General features: G+C 40.8%; 1 protein-coding gene across 1 annotated transcript in view; it reads left to right on the top strand.

Annotated features, from left to right (window-relative positions):
* The window catches only part of gabra4 (gamma-aminobutyric acid type A receptor subunit alpha4), a gene marked incomplete at its 3' end in the record, with an annotated part of 82348 nt that extends 63956 nt beyond the window's left edge, over positions 1–18392 (top strand). The window contains exons 11-14 of the mRNA XM_079838529.1: positions 1353–1421; positions 1536–1604; positions 3517–3570; positions 17862–18392. Of these exons, the coding sequence (XP_079694655.1) occupies positions 1353–1421; positions 1536–1604; positions 3517–3570; positions 17862–18392 (723 nt within the window). The remainder of the gene's footprint in view (positions 1–1352; positions 1422–1535; positions 1605–3516; positions 3571–17861) is intronic.
* Positions 18393–21935: the final 3543 nt, after the last annotated feature.

Genomic DNA, 21935 nt, shown 5'->3' with positions numbered 1-21935 from the left:
TGTATTTGGATGTTTTATTGCAATTAATGACAGTCCGCAGCAGTTTATTAGGCTGTTTTCACTGTAAGAGATCAACTATGATCCATATAGCCTACTTGACTTCACATAGGGCTATACTCCAATGTCACTACCATGAATAGGTATGAATGATAAAGCAATGTATTGTGCAGCCCTACAAGTTAATGTTCGTGGCTTTAATGCATCCCATTACATGTGTGTTCATTACAGTATGTCAGGTTGTGTGTAGCTTTACACCTGTTTTATGAGGACACCGTATTATGAGGACATCATAAGAACATGTTCTTGATGTTTGTCTTGACTGAAGGATCTCAGTGTGTTGTGTTAGTTTGAGAATCCTGGTCTATGAGGACACTAGATTTACTGGGACACTGTGGTGCACATATGGAATACTAGGATCGATACTGATAACCCATAATTCACAGCTCATTTCGGCTAATACCAATATCGAAAAATATTTATTATAATTATTATAATATATATAATAATTGAAGAAGAAAAAAATAGGACCCTCGGTTGAAATTGGCTTTCAATATGTAATACTAAAATGAGTATTTATTTGTCTTTATTTTGTTTTGATTTTTATTTGCTCTTCTTTTTTTTCCAGATGATAACTGAGAAGAATCAGATTAAACCAAACAAGATACAGCAACTCTAAAGGTATCCAAGAAGGTAATGTAATAATTGAGTTATTCCTTAAAGAATAGAACAGATTTCAGCTCAGAAACAGATCGTTTGCCAGAGTTATCAGTCACTGAATTATGATTGTGTGTAAAAAGTGAGTCAGGATCACTTACTGTGCAACTAGCACAGACGCAGTGTCTCGTATCACTCTCATACACACAAATACTGGAGCTCAGGTGCCGTCCAAATGTGTCTAGTGACCAGTGTCCCGGTAAAACTAGTGTCCTCATAGACCAGACTTCTGACAAACTAACACAACACACTGAGTCAAAGTCAAACATCAAGAACATGTTCTTATGATGTCCTCATAAAACGGTGTCCTCATAAAACTGTTGTAAGACACACACACACACACAACATGACATACTATAATGAACACGCATCTAATGTGATGCATAAAAGACATTAACATTACCTTGAAATATTGATTTGAAATTGAACTATTTTGTAATCTTGTATATTATCTCAAATCAATATTTCATGTGCAAATATTTATTGATGGGTAGTCATGTATGATTATCTGATTATCCTGTCCATGTTTATTTTGTATTAATTACTGGCTGACTGTACATTATCCCTTTGCTATATTCCATATATTATGTTTTTAGGTGAAGTGTTTCTGTATGTAACGCTTTATTTCATATGTTCAGATCAGCCGTCAGACCCAGCTGTCATCAGGCAGTGATGATTGTGCTGCTCTTACTGTGGGTCTACATGAGGTAAGTGAGAGTTGTGCTGTAAGAGAATGAGCAAACCAAGCAAACACACGTGTGAGATCTAGGCTTGTTCACATATTTACATCAGTGTTTCATGTCTAATTTGATGTTTTGTAGACTCTCTGTGAGGTTGATCCCTCCTCACTCTGTCCCAGTCAGAAGTCAGAGATACAGAGAGTACAGAAGGTATTGTTTTTTCTTTTTTTTGGAAATTAAAATTAGGGGTGCACCAATATAAACATTTGGGCAGAGTTCGATAACTGATCGTTCTTTATATTTGAAAGCCGATAACTGATATATTGGCCGATTAATCTAAATCCAAATTTTATATACTTTGAGAGCCTGATTACAAAAACAAAAGGCTCATCATTAAAAGCCATGACTCAAACACTTCAACATCAATCAAACCTATACAGTACAGTAGCCATTCATTCTATTGGCTATCATATGATTGTAAAAATTAAATTAATTAACTTTCTTTATAAAAAAAAAAAATGACAACACTTTACAATAAGTTTTCATGTTGTTAGTGTTAGCTAACATGAACTAACAATGAATGAACAACACTTCTACAGGATTATTAATCTTAGTTAACGTTAATATCAACATGTCTAGGATCCAGTGTTGTATCTGTTCATTTAGTGCACACTGTGAACTAACATTAACTCACATTAACAAAAGTTTTGCTCTGTTAGTTCATGTTAGTTAATGCAATAACAAATGTATTGTAAAGTTTTACCCAAAACATCTATTGCCTTACAAATAATAATAAATAAAATGAAATTAAAATGCAATCAAGTCATGGGCAACATTACTTAGTCTACATAAAGAATCAAATGCCTGTGCCATGGATAAATCAAATCAAATGGACAATAAGGGAATTATTTTACTCATATTGTTGATGAAAATGATACAAGAACAATAAAAGTACTAGTTCTGATAAATAATGCATCAATACTTTTGAAAACATATGAACATTTTTAAAATGACAGTAATATTATGCGTGTTTAATTGGATGGTTTCAAATAACGTGTGTTTGAGGTGCGCGCGCTAAAGCTGAAGAGCTGAATGAACACCCATAAACCCAAGCGCTTTTGTTTAGCTCAATGGAACACAACCTATATATGATCAATTAGATATTTATACAAAATAAACACAATATTACAACTCATACTTGCACAAAATCATGCATAGATGAACTTGAACTAAGTTACGTATTGAAACTCCTGTTGTGGACGCACGGCAACTAAACCCAAAGAATTCACAGCGTTTTACTTAGATAGTTTTCTCATTATAATGTAATTTATATATGACAGTCCCAATTATTGTTATTAATGTTCTGCGTTGAAGCCAATGATCATCAGCGGTACAATGAAGAGCTTTGCTTGAGTTATTTAACTAATCCTAATCCATCCTATATGAGAGAAATCAAAGGTTTATACTACATAACTTTACTATCACGACTTATATCTGCACACATTGATGCAAATGCACAAGTGAACTTGACTGTGTTTGTCAAAATGTGGAACTCCTGTTGTTCAGCGCGTTCTTCCCACAACAGTGCTGAAGCACGGCAGCTAGACCCAAAGAATTCACAGCGTCTTATTGCAATAGTCTTCTCATTATAATGTTATGTATATATGACAGTCAGTTATTATTGTCCTGCATTGCTGTTTGAGCTCGCGTGTGGAAGAGATGATCACCGGTGGGCCTACAGTGAAGCACTTTACTCTAGCGTTCAGTAACTCATCCTATCTGAGATAAATCAGATATACACAACATTTTAAATATATTACAGCTTACAATTCCACAAAATGCTGCGAATGCACAAACAAACTCTCCCTGTAACACCGCGCTGATTGTGATGCACCTTGACTGTGTCTTCCTTTTCAAAGTGATTCAAACATTTCACAACCATCATGGTGAACAGTACACATCTGAAGCTGCAGGAAATAATCCATTATTTATTAGTCTTAATATATCGGCCTCATTGTTATTATCAGATGGAGTCCAGTGTCTGTGCTGCTTCATTTGGATCATCTCTGAATCTTTGTCTGTAGTTGAATGTTTATCTCTTCTTTCTTTACCTTGCTTTCAGGTGAGCCCTGAGAAGGACCAGTTCTCATTGGATGATCAAGGCTGTGCTGAGATGGTAATAAAAAGAACTTTGCATCATTTTAGAAAATGCTAGTCTAGTAAGAACCTTTTCATGTGTTTTTACTGATATGATTTGTCAAAACAATTCCATTTACACTTGGCCACATAAATGGGCCTTTGCAAAACGGATATATATCCAATATTTTATTTCCATGCTATACGCTGGTTTAACGGTGTTCACGTCATCGTAAAACTACCGCTATGAGAAGCATTTTATTTATCATCAGCTAATTTCAAGATCAATAGGAGAGAGAGTAGCATCAGCACTGGTTTAATAATTTATTCTCACTACTTTTAATGAAGATGAGCGCTGTCATATCTGACTAGAACATGTCAGATAGCCTAAAACACGCTCTCACTTGTTTATAATTTGGCAGTTTTGTGAGGAGTAAAGTTGTGGTAAACCATATGCGGTTTCAACAACCATATGCGGTTTCAACAACCATCTGCATTTACACTTGTCCAGTTTCATCTGGAATGCGTCTCAGACCACCTCCTGAAGTGCTTTGAGTCACCGGATTTAATTCTGTCTCCAAATGTGTTTGTGTAATAACATAAATTGTCTTTGTATCTTGCGGCATGCACTTTGGTAAAGCGTCTCTAAAATGAAATTAAAATCAAAAGCACGATATAGCTTCGTGCCCTTATCAAATCACACAAGACGATAATGAAGTAAGTCTACAGTTTGTTGTGCTGCGTGTTTCAAACTGAACCGCACACTTTCCTCACTCCAGCTCAGCTCATGATCTGGCATTGTCCACGCCTCGTTTCACAGCCAATAAATGTTAAACAGTTGATTTACAGTATTTCACCCCATTTGTAATAAGATGCGTTTATAAACCTGTTTTCACTGAAACTGCAGGCTTCTGCCAGTATAACAGCTTAAGCGAAGAAATTAAGAAAGAAGTATTGTAAAATAAAATAATCATTATAAAATATAAATTTTTCATTGACAGTAGTAGTATATTAGTATCTTAGCAACAATTCTAATAATAGTGATCTAAAAGTATTATAGTTATTATGGTAACACTTTACAATAAGGTTGTATTAGTTAACATTAGTTAATGCATTAGTTAACATGAACTAATCATGAACAATACCTGTAGCTTTACTGTTTTTGTAAGGTTATCTTACTGTACATATTTACATTAGTTTACACAGCAGTTCACACACACTACGGATGAATATTTCTAACTCACCATCTTTCTCTAAAGGTAAAAATGCTGTTGTATTCCTTATCAACATTATTAAAGGTCCTGTTCTTCGTGATCCCATTTTTCAAACTTTAGTTAGTGTGTAATGTTGCTGTTAGAGCATATATAATACCTGTAAAATTATAAAGCTCAAAGTTCAATGCCAAGCGAGATATTTTATTTAACAGAAGTTCCCTTTCAAAGCCTACAGCGAACGGCCGGTTTGGACTACATCCTGGTATTTCCTGCTTTAATTACGTTAGTAGAACAGTTTGTAGACTAACCTCCGCCCACAAGAGTACGCGAAAAAGGGGGCGTGGTCTTGTTGCTCCCGCGTGGAGAAGAGGAAGTGTTGCTTTCGTTTGCGTTTGTGTAGTTTGTTTGTCGCCATGTCGTCGAGACGCTGTTATTTTCATCCCGGAGTCAAGTCACCTTTGTTTGGCTTTCCCAGGGCCGCTGTACTTAGAGATCATTGAGCGCATGCATCCCCGTTATGGTGAGAGGCGTGACCTTTCCGGTAACGTGCGCTCTGCGTGCGCTAAGCTGCTGTCCAATCACAACACGGGAACCGCTGGCCCAATCAGAACTCGTTACGTGTTTCTGAAGGAGGGACTTCATAGAACAGGGAAATCTGTCAAGCCGTTTTGAGGACAGTGAAAACAGCAGTATACAGATCAGTAAATTGTGTGAAAAATACTGTGTTTTTTTACACGCGAAACATGAACACATGTTATATTGCACACTGTAAACACAATCAAAGCTTCAAAAAAACACGAAAAACGGGACCTTTAAACAAAGCATGTATATTATTGGATTTTGAGAACCTTATTATCACGTGTACCCTATTTCAACATTAACTGATGTGTTAACATTTGTAGGTTCATTAAATAATAATAAATGCTTTGTTAATGACAAGTCATGTTGATAAAGAGTCTACAAATGTTAATAACACATCAGGTAATGTTGAAATAGTGTACACTTTATAACAAGGGTAACAAAATCCATCAATACATGCATTGTTGAATGTTAGTAATGATAGTAAAGTGCGTATAAACATGAACAACCTGTCTGTTGATGTTTAGATGGTTTCCACTTTAAAATTATGTTTGCCAACAGCCCAAAATCAATGGCTTAATATTAAATAATGTTGATAAGGTACACAACAGAATTTATACCTTTAGAGTAAGATGATGCGTTAGAAATGTTCATTTTAAGCCAGTGGTTTTAAGACAGTTATATACGGTGTGTGTGTGTGTATATATATATAGATCTATAATATATAATGCTGCAGTGTGTCAGTAGGTAATATCAGTTTACATTTCTAAACATTCCTTTTGCCATTAATTGTAATAATCAGTTATCAATAATCAGATTTTTGCACTTTTATATAGTGAAACTTTTCTAGAAGAACATTAATGGAATCAGTGTTGGACCAACATTGTAATTCTGGCCTATACCAATAAGTTGATCATGTTCATGTTGGTCAAAAACTTAAAAAGGAGGTGTTTAATATAACATTTCTTCTCCAGAATAATATTTTGAATGTCATTTGAAATGTGATTTTTTTTAGATATCAGGTGTATATTCAGTTTTAAGATCTAGATACAGGTTTGCGTTATATCTGAGTTTCTGATCAGTGTATAACTGATTTCTTCCAGGTGTTCAGAAGATGCCCATTGAGAAAACCACTGAAGTTTCTCAAGGTACCTGAGGTTTAAATCAGAATACCTCCATCAGTGTAAGTACAGGAGCTCTAATATAGTTAGAGCTTACTAAAGCATGTGTTCTTCTGGACAGACAATGACAGTGAGGCAGAAACTGAAAGGACAAAACGTTTGCTGGTCAAATGCTGAAGTTACAGCTGTAATTGAACATTTTAAGGCTCATATAGCCAAAGGAGAACTGGCCACACTGACTGAAAGACCGCAGTGTAAGACCGCTGAGGATCCTGTTTTGGGAAAGCACAGAGGACAAAAGATATTTTGTAAGAAATCGAGGAATTACCTTGAAAAGCAAAGCCTAAAATAAGTGATGTTACATCATGTGTCTCATTTGATGCTGGATTATTATTTTGGTTGTTGGTTTTGTTAGTTTCATTCTATAGCTAAACTTATGTAGGGCAGCAGAACATACTAAGAGCTCACTCTATACATCTAGAAGTTGAACTGTTCTTGAAAGAAATAGTATTATTATAAGTTTCAAAACTATTATTGATCTGACTGCATCGGCACTATATGAGAACGAGAATGAGAGTGTTTTCTCCAGAGCTGCTATAGATCATGGCCGTCGGAACCATTGTATGTGTGCGGGACAAGACCCACCCACTTTTTACGATCAATGATATTGGACCCACTCACTTTTACCGTCTGTAATTCAGCACGTCTGTGCACAAACCATTATTAAACACGTTAGATGCTTTATTTCAACTTTTCTAATATTTTCTTCATTTCTATTGGAAATAAATGCCTTTCCGATCTGATATGTGATGGAAAAAGGGAGTAGAGTGAGTTCGGCAAAAGGTGGATTCGAACCGCGGGTCGATTTGCGTCAGCTTGATGCCATGCGTCTCACCCGGCACTATTGCTGCTCTCACTGATACGGTGATTTCTGTTTTTTTTGTCTGGCCCAACCAGACGTTTAGCAAACAAGGCGGTATATTTCTACTTAATGTAAATGCCGTCTACTCCAGTAAAAATATTCTGAGAGGACCCACCCACATTTTTTTTTGCTTCCGGCGCCCATGCTATAGATGATATTAACTAAAGGAATAACTGATGATTTGTACAACATAACTCAATCAACACTGAACGATGACACTATACTCTTCTAGAGCTGCTCTACAGTCCAAACTAACTTCATAATCAAATATCATTTTAATAAATGTAATAATAATACATCATTTTCCTGTTATCACTGTTTTCCTCTAAGCTGCTTTGAAACTGACTCGACAATTGTGAAGAATTGTCTTTTTGGGTAAAGCGTCTCTTATAAGTCGTTTCTCTATATGCTGCAGCATTTATTGCATGTCGAGTGGGTTAATTTAATATATATCAAAGCTGTTTAATGACTGATTTCAGATGTGCCTGTTTCCAAATGGGCTGTTTTGTCTATCTTTCCGAAGCTTTGTAATGATGCTGTATGCTTTCTGAAACATGTTTTTATGTTTGAGGGTGTCACTTTCCTCTTAAAATGGCATGACATGATGGTATCACATGGTAAAACTGGAAAAACTCAATGTTTATGTTAATATTTTAAGTCATAATTAAAGTACTTCTAAAACACTTTGGTCCCTGTAATGTTGTAAGTTTTTTTGTGTAATGTATTGGAGATCCGGTCCTCTTAAATCACCTTAGTCTTGGTAATGCACCATATCTTCAGGTGTGTGTGTGTGTGTTGTGGGCATGAACCATTAAACACACACGTCCTTATAATGTTGGATTGTGCAGTTGTGTATTGTGTTTAAAGATCATTCCTCTTAAATCACCTTAGTCTTGGTAATACGCAGTGTTTTCAGGTTAGTGTGTGTGTGGTCATGTACCAGTAAAACACACTGGCCCCCGTAATGTTGGATTGTGCAGTTGTGTATTGTGTTTAAGATCCAGTCCTCTTAAATCACCTTAGTCTTGGTAATACACTGTGTTGTCACATTTGTGTGTGTGTGTGGTCATGTGCCTGTAAACCACACTGGTCCCTGTAATCCACTGAAATGACATATTTTGTGTATTGTAAAACGAGTGTCCTCATAATACGGTCGGGCCCCAAAAATCACAATTATGTCATAGGCGGGAACATTTCAGGATGGGCGGGAATGTCCTTGTGTACCACCAAAATATCATATTATCATATTTTCTGTTCTGTTGTGTGTATAGAATATTTGAAGTCAGATTTGTGATCTGCAGATTAAAACAAAATTTTTGATAGTTTTATCATCACTGTAGGGCATTGGGAAAGGGGTGTCCCTTTATACCACCACCATACTGGTTTGGCCATCAAAGTCCTTCTATACCACAAAAACAAGTATGTGTGTGTGTGTGTGTGTGTGTGTGTGTGTATATATATATATAAATACATACATATATACATACATAGTATATATAAGAACACATACACATACACAGCCAAGAAGATAGAAAGCGGGTCATTGCAAGTGTTATTACCAACCAGCTCTTGCTGTAAAGTCTCCACCAGTAATATCATTGGGATCTGTGATACTTGTGAACATGCACACACACACTGAGTGGACTCATCTCTTGTCCTTGTTTATATGAAAAAAGCTGTTTATAGAATAGCTCCACCCTCCTCCTCCTCCGTACACCCACAAACAGCAAACCATCTGATCATAAAAGCTCCTTACAGCCCTGAACGTTACTGCAAGCGTGACGTCTTTTCAGTTGCACATTACAGACACGTGCTCGCCGCATGCACTTTATTCGGTTATGCTTGTAAATATCGTGCTAACAGAAATAGTATTTATGTATAAGTAAATGTGTAAGTGTTAGAAACTGTTGTGAGACTCTTGCATGTCTTCTCATTAAAAACGCAAGTTTGGCAATGCAGATGTGGCAATGTGTCATCAACACATTAAGGAAAGATTATTAAAACAAAACTTGATTATATATTGCTTCATATTACAGAAGACAAAGTTTTTTTTTTCTTCATCTTTGCTTGCTTTATGTTTTAAAGTTACTCTCAGCATTCAGTTTAAAGGGATAGTTCACCCAAAAATGTGAGTAATCGAATAGTTGATTGACTTCCATAGTATTTTTTTGTTTTGTTTTCTATACTATGGAAGTCAGTGGGGCCAATCAACTGCTTAGTTTCCAATTTTCTTCAAAATGTCTTATTTTGTGTTCAGTAGAAGAAAGAAATTTATGCAAGTTTGGAACAACTTGAGGGTTAGGGTTAGGGTTAGGTTAGGGTTAGTAAATGATGACAGAATTTCCATTTTATGGTGAACCATCCCTAGTTCAAGATGCAGGATGTAAATGAACAATGTGCTGCTTCAGTAGTTAATTGTTTTAGTTGCAACTTAAACAGCAATATACAGACACAAAAAAACTTGTAGAATTGACTTTGAATTTTCAATCAGTAACACACTGAATTAACTAGTATTTTCTTTTATACAACAATTATTTCTGGTTCTGCAATATTCCCCCAGTATCAGCACTCTATCCGTTTCACAGTTGCATCCAAGCCTGTAGCACTCCTCTCAGAAACTGAAGCATCTGCGCCTCGATCGCCCCCAGGTGGTTGGTCCCAGTATAGCTCATAACTCCCACCCCTCCATGTTTTCTAATGGACGCGAGACAAACTAAGCAATCACATTACATTTTTTTTTCTTCCCAAATTTGGTTTCTGTCATTGTAGGCAGATTTTATCACGATTATTTCATTTCAAGTGTTAGTTTTTTTTTAAAAAGTTTAGTTTAATTAGTTATTTGATGCTATAAAAACGGGGGGTGTGACGTCATGATTGACAGCTGAGATTGATAGCTTCTCTGAGTGAAGTAGTCACTGAGGCACTAACAGACTTTTTTTCGGGATTTTCGGGAGGAGATTGGAGCATTAGCTTTAATTTCTACGTTTCAATTACTGTTTATTTCACACCAACATAATTAATTGTTCTGCATATGCGAGAGTATGAGCAGGGTTTTGATATCGTGGCTCTACATCCTGCTCTTTACTGCGCAGACTCCGGTCCCGAAATCACTACAAGATGTCAGCGCCATATTCGGACCTTAGGCTTCAGTAACTTCAGCGGAAGCGCATGAAGTCGCGTTGTCCATATTTTTTTTACCGTCTATGGTTGCATCGCATTAGAGTGTTATGGCGGACAAGCAAACTTCCTTAATTTTACAAATAATACTGTTACTGTGTCACAGAATGTAGTCTTAAGAGTTTTTTAGGGGAGAATGCAGTTATTTAGACCTCAAATATGTGACTCATAAATAAACATGGAACTTTTTTTTTTACAATTTGTTACAATAGTTATTTACAACTTCGAAAAATTATTTTTTACAGTGCTGGTAAAAATGATTTTGGTTACGCTTTATTTTACAGTACTTGTACTTACAGTGTACTTACCTAAGAAAGGACTGGTTAATATAAGGTAACTACATGGGTTAAGGTTAGGTTTAGGGATAGGTTCAGAGTTAGTACCTAGTTATTACCCAGTTATTGTAATTACTATAATACAGTGGTGGGCCGTCAGGGCCAGCAAGGCCTTCTCTGCTGGCCTAATCACTATCAGAATCACAGACTTTAAATTGTATATATTTTTTTGTTAAATTATTCCCAATAATCTATTTTATTAACTTCATCGCTTTACTCTTGGTTGCGCTGCTTCCAGTAGTGTTTGTTTATGTTAGAGCTTTTATCCTATCATATTTCAGTCATCATGTGTTGCTAGGTCAAAGAAATCTGCCTTGAGGCCTTCAGAATCGATATCGCGGGCGCCGTTAGCTTAAATGAATGGCAATGAAACTGTGCGCTTTAACCAATCAGATAATCACTCCGATATAATGAGCCAATCAGATTTCGAGTTGGCGACAGTGGGGCCATCTAGCTGGCGTACAATAACGTCTGCATTTTCACGTGCTTTGATTGGATGATAAGAGAGCGTACTAGTAACCTAGTCAGAATAACCAGAAAACCGCATCTGTAGTTTTAATAGCGTTTTTTCAAACCCAAATGGGTGACAGAGAAGAAGAAATTAATGTATTAATTGACATACTTACAAAGCCATTTTCAAAATTCCTGCATACTGCCTTCTCCAGCTTAACGCTACGGAACGCTATTCGATCTGTCACGGCTAAAAACGAACGTACTGTAATGTATACCATCACTGATTTTGAAGTCCCGCGGATCTTGATTTATTTGAGAGGATGGGTAATAGCAGTACATTTACGGCACACATTGGCATGTTTTGTGTAATAATCATAGCCTATTTTGGTGAGTAAGTTAAGCTATAATGAATTTTATTTAAATTTTTTATATCCTACAGTCAATCCTGGGCTGGCTAATCCGTGCCCCATTTTTTCCATGATGAATGTGATTTATTTTTTCTTGTAAATTTATGATAGATTTTTAAAATTATTATTATTTTTGTTATTAATATATTATTTACAACATTTTCTAACTATTAAAATATAGTTCCCTTTCAGTCGGTCACGTTTGACGTACGTCGGAACTGACCGACGAATTGGGATCTGATCTTAGAGACCAATCTACTTCGAGTGTGTTAAAAACGAGCCAATGGAGATTGACATGCGATCCACGCATTCCACGCTCCGCCCCGTGGTGCGGGTATAAATAAGGAAGTGGAATGCTTGACAATTGCTTTCTACTTCGGAGCCGAACAGTGAATGTTTCCTGTTTCTACGAAGAGTGTAAACGACGAGTCTCTTGAGAGGAATGACTGCTGCTTCCAGTGCGAGTGCCCTTCTTCCGGAAAGTGCATCAGGAGATCACGAAATCGTGGACAGCGCCTTACAACGCTCGAAACCGATCGACTGACTCCTCCGTCCTCACTACCCTCGATAATGGTGCGGCAAAGGGTTACGTGAGAATCCCCCCAGTCGAGCGGTCTGTGGCGATGCAGCTGTGTCCCAAGACTGCTGTGGACTGGTGGGGTGCCCCGCGTCTCCCCTCCCTGGCGTGTAAGTTCTCGTCCGCACTAACGGGCAAGGCTTACACCGCATGTGGGGAAGCCGCATCATCTCTGCATACCATGGCGCTCCTGCAGGTCCACCAGGCCAAGGCACTAAAGGCATTGACCTATTGGTAAGCCCCTCCCCTCGAACGCAGATGAGCCAATAGCAGTTGAGTATCAGTTGCGCTGGGACCGGAACTCGGACATCTTTAGGTGTCAGCGCCATAGAGAAACATTGGAAAATCCGAAGCTCTCATCGGTTTGATGGTGTTTATGCTACAAAAATGCTAAAATGTCGTGCCTGAGGTACTGCAACACTGATTCCTGGGATCCTGAGAGGATTTTCTGTTTGTCATACTCTCGTTAAGTTACGATTAAAGTCCGTGCTAACATACAAACCGAAATAACTAACTGTTCTCACGTCATGTGACGGTGTAGGTCAAAAACACGAAGGTCTACATTTCAGTGCCTCTCCATATTAAACTGGTTATATGTAAATTAATTTAATTTTAGATATGTTTAAGGTCTACATTATCTGTCCTTACTAAGGAGGACTCCTATTTTGATGGGTATTATAGTCTACGGGTAACGTAGTGAAAGGAAGAGCTTGCACGCAGTTTATCGGAGTTGTTTTGCAGATAAATAGTTTACCAGTTATTAACTGCACCTTCGAAAAGGCACACGGTTTGTGTATATGTTTGTTTACTGTTAGTCGTATGAGTGTTTTTGTATAACTTGCTGTGTATGTTAATGGTAATGCAATGGAGAGAGCTAGTTTGTGAGTGAGACGTTAATGCGCACTTCTTATGCTTTGTTTGTTCAGCTCTTACGATGATTTTTTTGGAGTGAAAAAGGACATAAACTTGATAATCCATCAGTAAAGTTTGGCCATCATTCGGACGGGGTATACGCTACATTCTGTGTTCAAAAACATCTTGGGATAAGGTTTTCACACTGACAGCTTTCATTGTAAGATATAGAAACTCTGTTTGTTTGTCCGAGTTAGCAACAGTAACTAAGGGGGGCGGGGCTTACCGATAGGTCAATTGCATGAGGGTAGTTCCGACCAGGGCGTTATGCAGGAACTGAGTGCGGCGACGGACCTCGCTCTCCGGGCGACGAAAGTCACTGCGCGCTCCCTGGGTCGGGCGATGTCCACCTTAGTGGTCCAGGAACGCCACCTGTGGCTGAACCTGGCAGACATGTGTGATTCCGACAAGGTCCGGTTTCTCAACGCCCTTGTCTATCAGGCCGGCCTCTTCGGCGACGCCATCGAGAGCTTCGCCCAGCAGTTCTCGGTGGCCCAGAAGCAGACGGAGGCCATCAAGAATATCCTGCCCCGACGACCCACTGCTGCCTCCACCCAGTCGTCGCCGGCAGCACCTCCGCCTGCTCGTTGCCGAGGGCGTCCCCCTGCGTCCGCCTCCGCCCCTGTGAAACCCAAGCAGCAGCCTCCATTGGGGAAGCAGGAAGCCAGACGTAAGGGTGGCGCCCAACCCGCTCAGGGCCCCGCTAAGTCGGCAGGCAAGCGCAAGGGCAAGTGGCCCTGAGACAGGCAGCCCAGGGAGAACAGGAGCTGCTCTCAGGGAGATGGTGTCCGCACCCCTCCCCCACCCCCCGGAGGAGGACCGGGGGGCCCCAACTTGTACAATAACATCTCTGCCGCTGGCTCTCCCACATTTTCAATAAAAGAGCAGTTTCCTCTCTCCCTGGGCCCCAAGAGGGCCAGGTTGGCAGTGTGCAACGCCTCCGGGCCTTGTCACTTCTTTCCTCCCCTCCCCTCACCAGGGGGCAGCAGTGTGGGCACCGAGAATGGCCCCGGGCCTTCTCACCCACACTCTGCCCCACCCTGGAATACTCAGACCTCCCGAGTCGGGTCTGTCTATTTCGCCTCGCTGCCCCACCCCGGGTACGTCTGTGCACGTCTCGGGAGCAGTTGTGCGAACACAGGGACATGGTGCTCAGTCACCTCAGCCTGTTGGTCCCGCTTGTTCGGTCTCTGTGGGCTTGGCTACAGCTCCCCAGACCGTCTCGCTGGCTCATCCGTACCATCAGACTCGGCTACGCGATTCAGTTCGCTCACCGGCCTCCCAAGTACATGGGCATCCTCTTTACCTCCGTGCGAAGCAGCGATGCTCAGGTCTTGCGGTCAGAGATCGATGTCCTACTGGCGAAGGACGATATGAAGGCGGGGTTCTACAGCCCCTACTTCATTGTACCCAAGAAATGTGGTGGGTTACGGCCAATCTTGGACCTGCGTATCCTGAATCGGGCCCTGCACAAGCTCCCGTTCCAGATGCTAACGCAGAAACGCATTTACGAATGCATCCGTCCCCAAGATTGGTTCGCAGCGATCGACCTGAAGGATGCGTACTTTCATGTCTCTATCCTTCCTCGACACAGACCGTTCCTATGCTTTGCGTTTGAGGGGAAGGCATATCAGTACAAAGTCCTGCCCTTCGGGCTGTCCCTGTCGCCTCGCGTCTTAACGAAAGTCGCAGAGGCAGCCATTGTTCCACTCAGAGAACGCGGCGTTCGCATCCTCAACTATCTCGACGACTGGCTCATACTCGCCCAGTCTCGGGAGCAGTTGTGTGAACACAGGGACATGGTGCTCAGTCACCTCAGCCTGTTGGGCCTTCGGGTTAACCGAGAGAAGAGCAAACTCTGTCCCACACAGAGGATCTCTTATCTCGGTATGGAGCTGGATTCGGTCAGCCAGACTGCGCGCCTCACGGAAGAGCGGGTCCGGTCGGTGTTGAACTGCTTGAATTCGTTCAAAGGCAGGACAACGGTCCCACTGAAATTTTTTCAGAGGCTCCTGGGGCATATGGCATCTGCAGCCGCAATAAAGCCGCTCGGATTGCTTCATATGAGACCGCTTCAACACTGGCTTCATGGCCGAGTCCCAAGGTGGGCGTGGCAGAGCGGCCAGTACCGGGTCCCAGCGACTCCTTACTGCCGCCAAACTTTCAGCCCGTGGTCCAACGCTTCGTTTCTCCGGGCCGGGGTGCCCTTAGAACAAGTGTCCAGGCATGCTGTGCTCTTCACGGATGCCTCCTCCACGGGCTGGGGGGCCACGTAAAACGGGCATGCAGTTTCAGGTCTGTGGACGGGATGTCAATTGCATTGGCATATCAATTGCCTCGAGTTGTTAGCAGTACACTTGGCACTGCGCCGCCTCAAGGGGCCGCTACGTGGCAAGCATGTACTGGTCCGTACGGACAACACTGCGGCCGTTGCGTACATCAACCGTCAGGGTAGTCTACCCTCCCGTTGCATGTTCCAACTCGCCCGCCACCTCCTCCTTTGGAGTCAGAAGCATCTGAGGTCGCTTCGTGCCATTTATATCCCAGGTGCGCTCAACCGGACAGCCGACGAGCTCTCACGGCAGTCGACACCTCCGGGAGAGAGGCGACTTAATCCCCAGGTGGTCCAGCTGATATGGGACCTCTTCGGAGCCACACAGGTAGACCTGTTTGCCTCTCTGGACTCGACCCATTGCCCGTGGTACTATTCCCTGACCGGGGGCACCCTCGGCACGGATGCACTGGCGCACAGCTGACACCGGGACCTGCGCAAATATGCGTTTCCCCCAGTGAGCCTTCTTGCACAGACCCTGTGCAAGGTCAGGGAGAACGAGGAGCAGGTCTTGTTAGTTGCGCCCTACTGGTCCAACCGGACCTGGTTCCCAGAACTAACTCTCCTCGCGAAAGCCCCTCCTTGGCCGATTCCCCTGAGGAGGGACCTTCTTTCTCAGGGACCCGCTCTGTCGTCTCTGGGCGTGTTCTTTCCCCCCTAGAACCAGGCTGGAACCACCCCAGAGACTGCCATATGTTGCTTTATGTGTATTCCGCCACCAATCCTTCCACTAAAGGACGTGGCTCCGCAGCGTACCATCTCCCGAGACGGGCACGGGGTGGGTCTTGCAGAAACAGCAGTGAACTGACCTCCCTGCTTGGAGCCCTGACTTCCGTACCATCGAAGACGGTCCAGTGCACTCAAGCAGGACACTGGAAGGGCCAGTGCCCTGGCGTTTTGGTAGGGGTCCCAATTCGTCAGTCAGTTCCGATGTACGTCGAAAGTGACCGACTGAAAGGTTTATGTATGTAATCCCTCGTTCCCTGTAGGAGGGAACGGAGACGTACGTCCCGTCGCCAGGTGCTGCGCTTCCGCTAGGGGGCCGAGTCACTAGTTCGGCTCCTCAGCAGAAAAAAGCAATGATCAAGCATTCCACTTCCTTATTTATACCCGCACCACGGGGCGGAGCGTGGAATGCGTGGATCGCATGCCAATCTCCATTGGCTCGTTTTTAACACACTCGAAATAGATTGGTCTCTGAGATCAGATCCCAATTCGTCGGTCAGTTCCGACGTACGTCTCCGTACCCTCCTTCAGGGAACGAGGGTTACATACGTCACCGAGACGTTTTGTGGGGTTTAAATGTAAAAAACTTTGTATTATCTTTGAACCTCACCTGAAATAAATTTGTCATACTGTTCGTAAGATTTTTCAAGAACCATTTATGCTGTTATGTTTTCTTTCGTGTAAAATATGCACAAAAAAACGCACAATTTGCTTTCGGTGGTCGGAGAACTCAAAAGGTAACGTTAGCCTACTACACAAATGCACGGAAAACCTGGAGCGGATTGATGCTTCTGTTAGATATGACTGTAGTAAAACGTTGTTTGTACGGGAAGAAGGAGGCGGGAACCGGCGAACAATCAACATATTTAATCAAAAATAACGACAAAATAAATATGGCGGCGGCAGCCCCTCACGGCCGACTGCCGCCTACACACAAACACAAATAAACACAAAATGAAAATAAAAAGCTGCAGCCCCTCACGGACGACTGCAGCGAACACAAAATAAAACATAACACAAAATCCAGGCCTGGTCCTCTCTCGTCCCTCACTGTCGTCGCTCCTCCTTTATACTCCCTCACTCCTCCGCAAGGGCCGAGATCGCTGCGGCTCGCAGCTGGCGCTCATCCTCTCTGATGAGCGCCGCCTCGTCCCGCCCTCACGGTCCCTCGGCCTCGCTGCTCGCCACAATGACTTATGTAGCACAGCTGTGGCTGCAGTGAAAGGAGACTTGTTGAATTGTGTCAATGGGTTTCCTGCGTTAATAACTCTTAAATTATTTAATAATTTAATAATTCATTCTTGCTCCATGAGAGACGCAACGCCCTGTTATAGCCTACTGCGTTTCTGTATAATGTTAATGGTTTCTAGAGCCGTGGCGTCATGATGATTTTATTAAGGGGTGAATTAATTCAGGTAGGTTACCACTGAAGGCCTAGGTGTGAAATGCACGGCCCGCCACTGCATAGTATGTGCATGGGGAACAGGACTGTAAAATAAAGTGCTTCCATGATCTTTGGTTTGCTAAGAACATCTGTTGTGCACTTTAATTATGTTTTCTCTCTTTTACCCAACAGCAAAACTCGGACACCAACGGCAACCTGAGAAAACGAGTCAACTCCAGCATTCAGCCTCAACCGGAATCGAAGAAAACCCAAAGAAGCGAAACGTCTAGCAAAAGCGCCGCAGCCACATCCAAACCAACTCTGACCAGCCAATCATCTTCCACCTCAGAGGGTACCAGCAGCTTCTCCAGCCAGTCACGCCTAAGCCCCAGTTCTGCCAGCCAATCAAATGCAGCCATTTCATCCTCCGCCTCCAAGACCACACCTCCAGCTCCTCCCTCTACGCCAACAGTTCCTGAGAAACCGTCACCCGGTGCGACCACTGGCTCCGCCCCTCTTCACCATCTCCTTGGGCCTAAATTAGAAAATATTAAAAAGAAGGAAGCCAAGGTCGCACCTCAACCTGCTGCTCCTGCGACTGGAGGAGCCAGCAAAATCGACGAATATGCACGTATTTTATTCCCAGTGTCCTTTGGGGCATTCAACATGGTGTACTGGGTGGTTTACTTATCCAAAGACACCATGGAGGCCAAGGGAGGCTAACAAGAACAGGCAAGGATGTTTGTACCATTTTCTACAACTCGCAGAACAAATGAAATAAAGAGCCCTCTTAAGGATTACGTCAACTGTTGTTCCAAGCAATTCCAAGAAACGAAATTCTATTACGGCAGACAAAACTGGACGAGATTATCTGGGTGAAATAATATTAAAACTGTTTTGTTGATTATCTAAAGGACCGTACTCAAGATTAAGCATGTGGATATATTATAATAAGTAAAGATAATTGAATTAAAAAACAATCCAAGCAATCTCACAGGAACAAATCCTAGATTTATCTGTTGTCTTGAATAGCCATATTTCCGGTCTGTCCTATTTAGCACCGGACACACTGAAGGAGGAACAATGCTACTGAATAGGAAAAAACCAATACCAGGGCCGTTTAGTCTATTTTTATATAGAGACACTTCTGGAAAAATATACTTCATACGAAGAACCATTTTCGGAAACCCAACAGATCTGAACTGACCTTGTGGATGTCTGCCAAGAAGACATATTTCTGACATAGTATTTCTTTCAGTTGTGATGCAATCTAATTTTAAACCACATCATGGTGTATGTAAACTATCAGGCATGAATGGTATCTAATCTTTGTTCTCTCGCCGAGAGAAAGCGTTGGAAGGGAGCGTGTGCTGATCAGTGAAAAACACATATGCATGTCTTTTATTTTTTAAAGAGACTAAAATAATTTCCGTCGTTATAAATTAAGTCGTTAAAGCACAAATTATGGTTTTCTCTCTTCGTTTTTTTGAAGTTGAATGGCTTGTTTTTAGTTTAGTTTGATTTTTCATTGTTGCAGTATTTTTTGTCTTATAGCTGATACATTCTCTGCTATAAACAAGGATGTGTGACATAGGGAAGGAGTTTCACCAAATGAAGCACACGGCATGTGCCGACGGGCCCCCTGGATGGGTCCCCTGGCAACCGCACGGGGTCCAGATGGTTCTGGAGTCATTTAGAACAATAAGAGGGATAAATTAACTGATGTTGTCATGGAAGATCCAGAGGACGACGAAAACCTCCACCAATCCATATAGGGCTGTTTTTGTATGTGTAAATTGGATTTAAACTGTGATTGGTTGAGGTCTTCATTATCCACCAGTTATTAGTTGTCACAAAAAGTAAATGTTAAAGGAATAGATCCCTCAAAAACGGTCCCATGGAGCAAAAAAGGAAATGTTTAGTAGAATGTTTTATGTCAACGTCCAAAAAGGACAAAAGCCAAAATGACTTTGAAGCCATATGATAGCTTTCTGTGAGAAACTGAGATTTTAAGCCATTTAATTTTTTTAATAAACGTGAATGTGCATAAGATATGACTAGGGATGCACCGAAATTAAAATTCTGATCTGAAACCGAAAATTCACGATGCAATTGGCTGAAAGTAAATATTAAATTAATAATTAATTAATTATTCAAACTAATTTAATAATAATCAATCATTCTCAAATAGCTAAATCTTAGTTTTACAAACGTTTAAATTGCACATAAGGCATTTCAACTTTTTAATAACAGAATTGGTTGGTGATATTTAAATGACTATAAACGGTAATAACTTGTTTTCATGACATATTTATTCAAACATACATTAAATAATGAAGATATCACTGACAGGTTAAATAAAAATGTAATGAATATGTAATACAGTGCTTATATTTAGCAAAATGCTCTTCTCTAAAGTTATTTTTTTAGCTAACTAATGAGTTTATGGACTTGAATAGCTTTCTTGAGGTAAATGTAACGTTAAGTGACATTGTATTGTCACTGTATTTATGTTTACATTAAAGAGCATCAAAACGACATTTATTGTTTGACTTTCATAATAATATCTACTTCATTTTAAAGTTGAGACTTTGCTTCATATCAAATGTAACAAAGCACTAAGATTTTTGGCATCAACAGAAAAAAGCACATTATAGATTTAAGAAACCATATCATTACCGCTTGAAATCGAGAAATTAATATTGTCAATTCAGAGCTAGTGTCCACACAGCCGATATGTTTAAATGTTTATCCATGTTGTGCGCATGAAATAGACACTGAACACAGTAAAAATTTGCTATCTGACAAGCGCTAATTTCAGGCAAAAACAGCTGTTTCGGCCGCAAATTTTCGGTAGCTGAAATTTCGGTGCATCTCTAGATGTGGCAAAAGAGTTTACTGATATTTTAATTGTTTGGCTTGTTTGTCACACAAAGCTATTGTTTGACATATATGGAAATTGTCATAAAGACAACTTTTTATAGTGTTTTTATTTTGGAGCTTGACAGCCTTTAATGAAGGTACCAAAAAGGTGTTTGTGCAGCCATGCCATAGAAGAACCATTTTTGATTCCTGAAAGAACCTTTCAATGAAAAGTATAGTTCATTGAATTATTGAACCTTTGAAACTATTGAGTTTGTTTCTGGGTGAGCTATTCCTTTATGGAAATGTTGATTTGCTGTTCAGTAATGGTATGCTGGAGAATGCTGTACTGATTTTGTGACATTGAGGTCCTTCTGATATTTCGAGTGATCTTAGCAGACTGCTTTTGGATGGATCCATTCCACCGCTATGTTATAATGAGACACATAGCATATATGGCACAAATCTGGTTTATTTAATCAAATCTATACAAATAATTAAACGATTATTTGATTAATTAGAACAAATGTGCGTGTGCATTCTTAGACCTATGCCTACTTACACACATGGAATAATATGGATGTTCTGGTATGCCTGTGTGTGAGTGTATATGGAAATACAGCAGGATACAGACAGTCTCACTGGTTAGACTCGGATCTTAAAAATTACTCCACATGTTAATGAGGCAGCACAGTTAATCTAATGAATCATTAACTGCTCTCCCTCTATCATGCTGTCTCCAACATAAATGCATTAGTGCTTTCAAATTTGCTGGTCAAAGGGAGAAAAAGAAAACCTCATTATTATAAACATATTTACTATGTGCAGCTCACATACTTTATATTGCCTGTTTACGCTAAGGAGCAACAGCTCGTGGTACCACCACAGAGAGGCATGAAATCCCTTTCCAGAACATTTTCGTTCACTGTTCCTTGCTGGTGGAACGATCTCCTCAACTCCATCCGGAAATGCAGAATCGGTGACAACATTCAAAAGACAGCTGAATACTCATCTCTTCCGTGAGCGCTTAACCTCATCTTAAAAATAAATAAATAAATAAATAAATTAAAAAATGTCCTCTATTCCCAACCCATTTTCAAAATCTGAAGCATGGTCAAGTGCCTTCCGCGTCACTATGAAGGCGCTAAAGGCACCCCTAGGCGTCATTTTACAACGTGCAGATGCTCCATTGATTTCAATGAGAAACCTTTGGCGTCATACACGGACGCTTTGGGCATGGGAACGTTATCGTCATGATGAAATTATATTGGGTTATGATTTTGACATTTTGACATGTTGGAGTGTGATTCTCAATTTAATCAGCCAGCATAAATGTATTTACATTAATTTTATTTACACTATTTAGACACATTTGAACATGTAACCCAACCCCATCCCATCACT

The sequence above is a fragment of the Gobio gobio genome (assembly GCF_949357685.1).
Source record: "Gobio gobio genome assembly, chromosome: 16".
NCBI lineage: Eukaryota > Metazoa > Chordata > Actinopteri > Cypriniformes > Gobionidae > Gobio > Gobio gobio.
The sequence above is the reverse complement of the archived record's forward strand: the minus strand, read 5'-3'. Positions and strand labels throughout refer to the sequence as shown.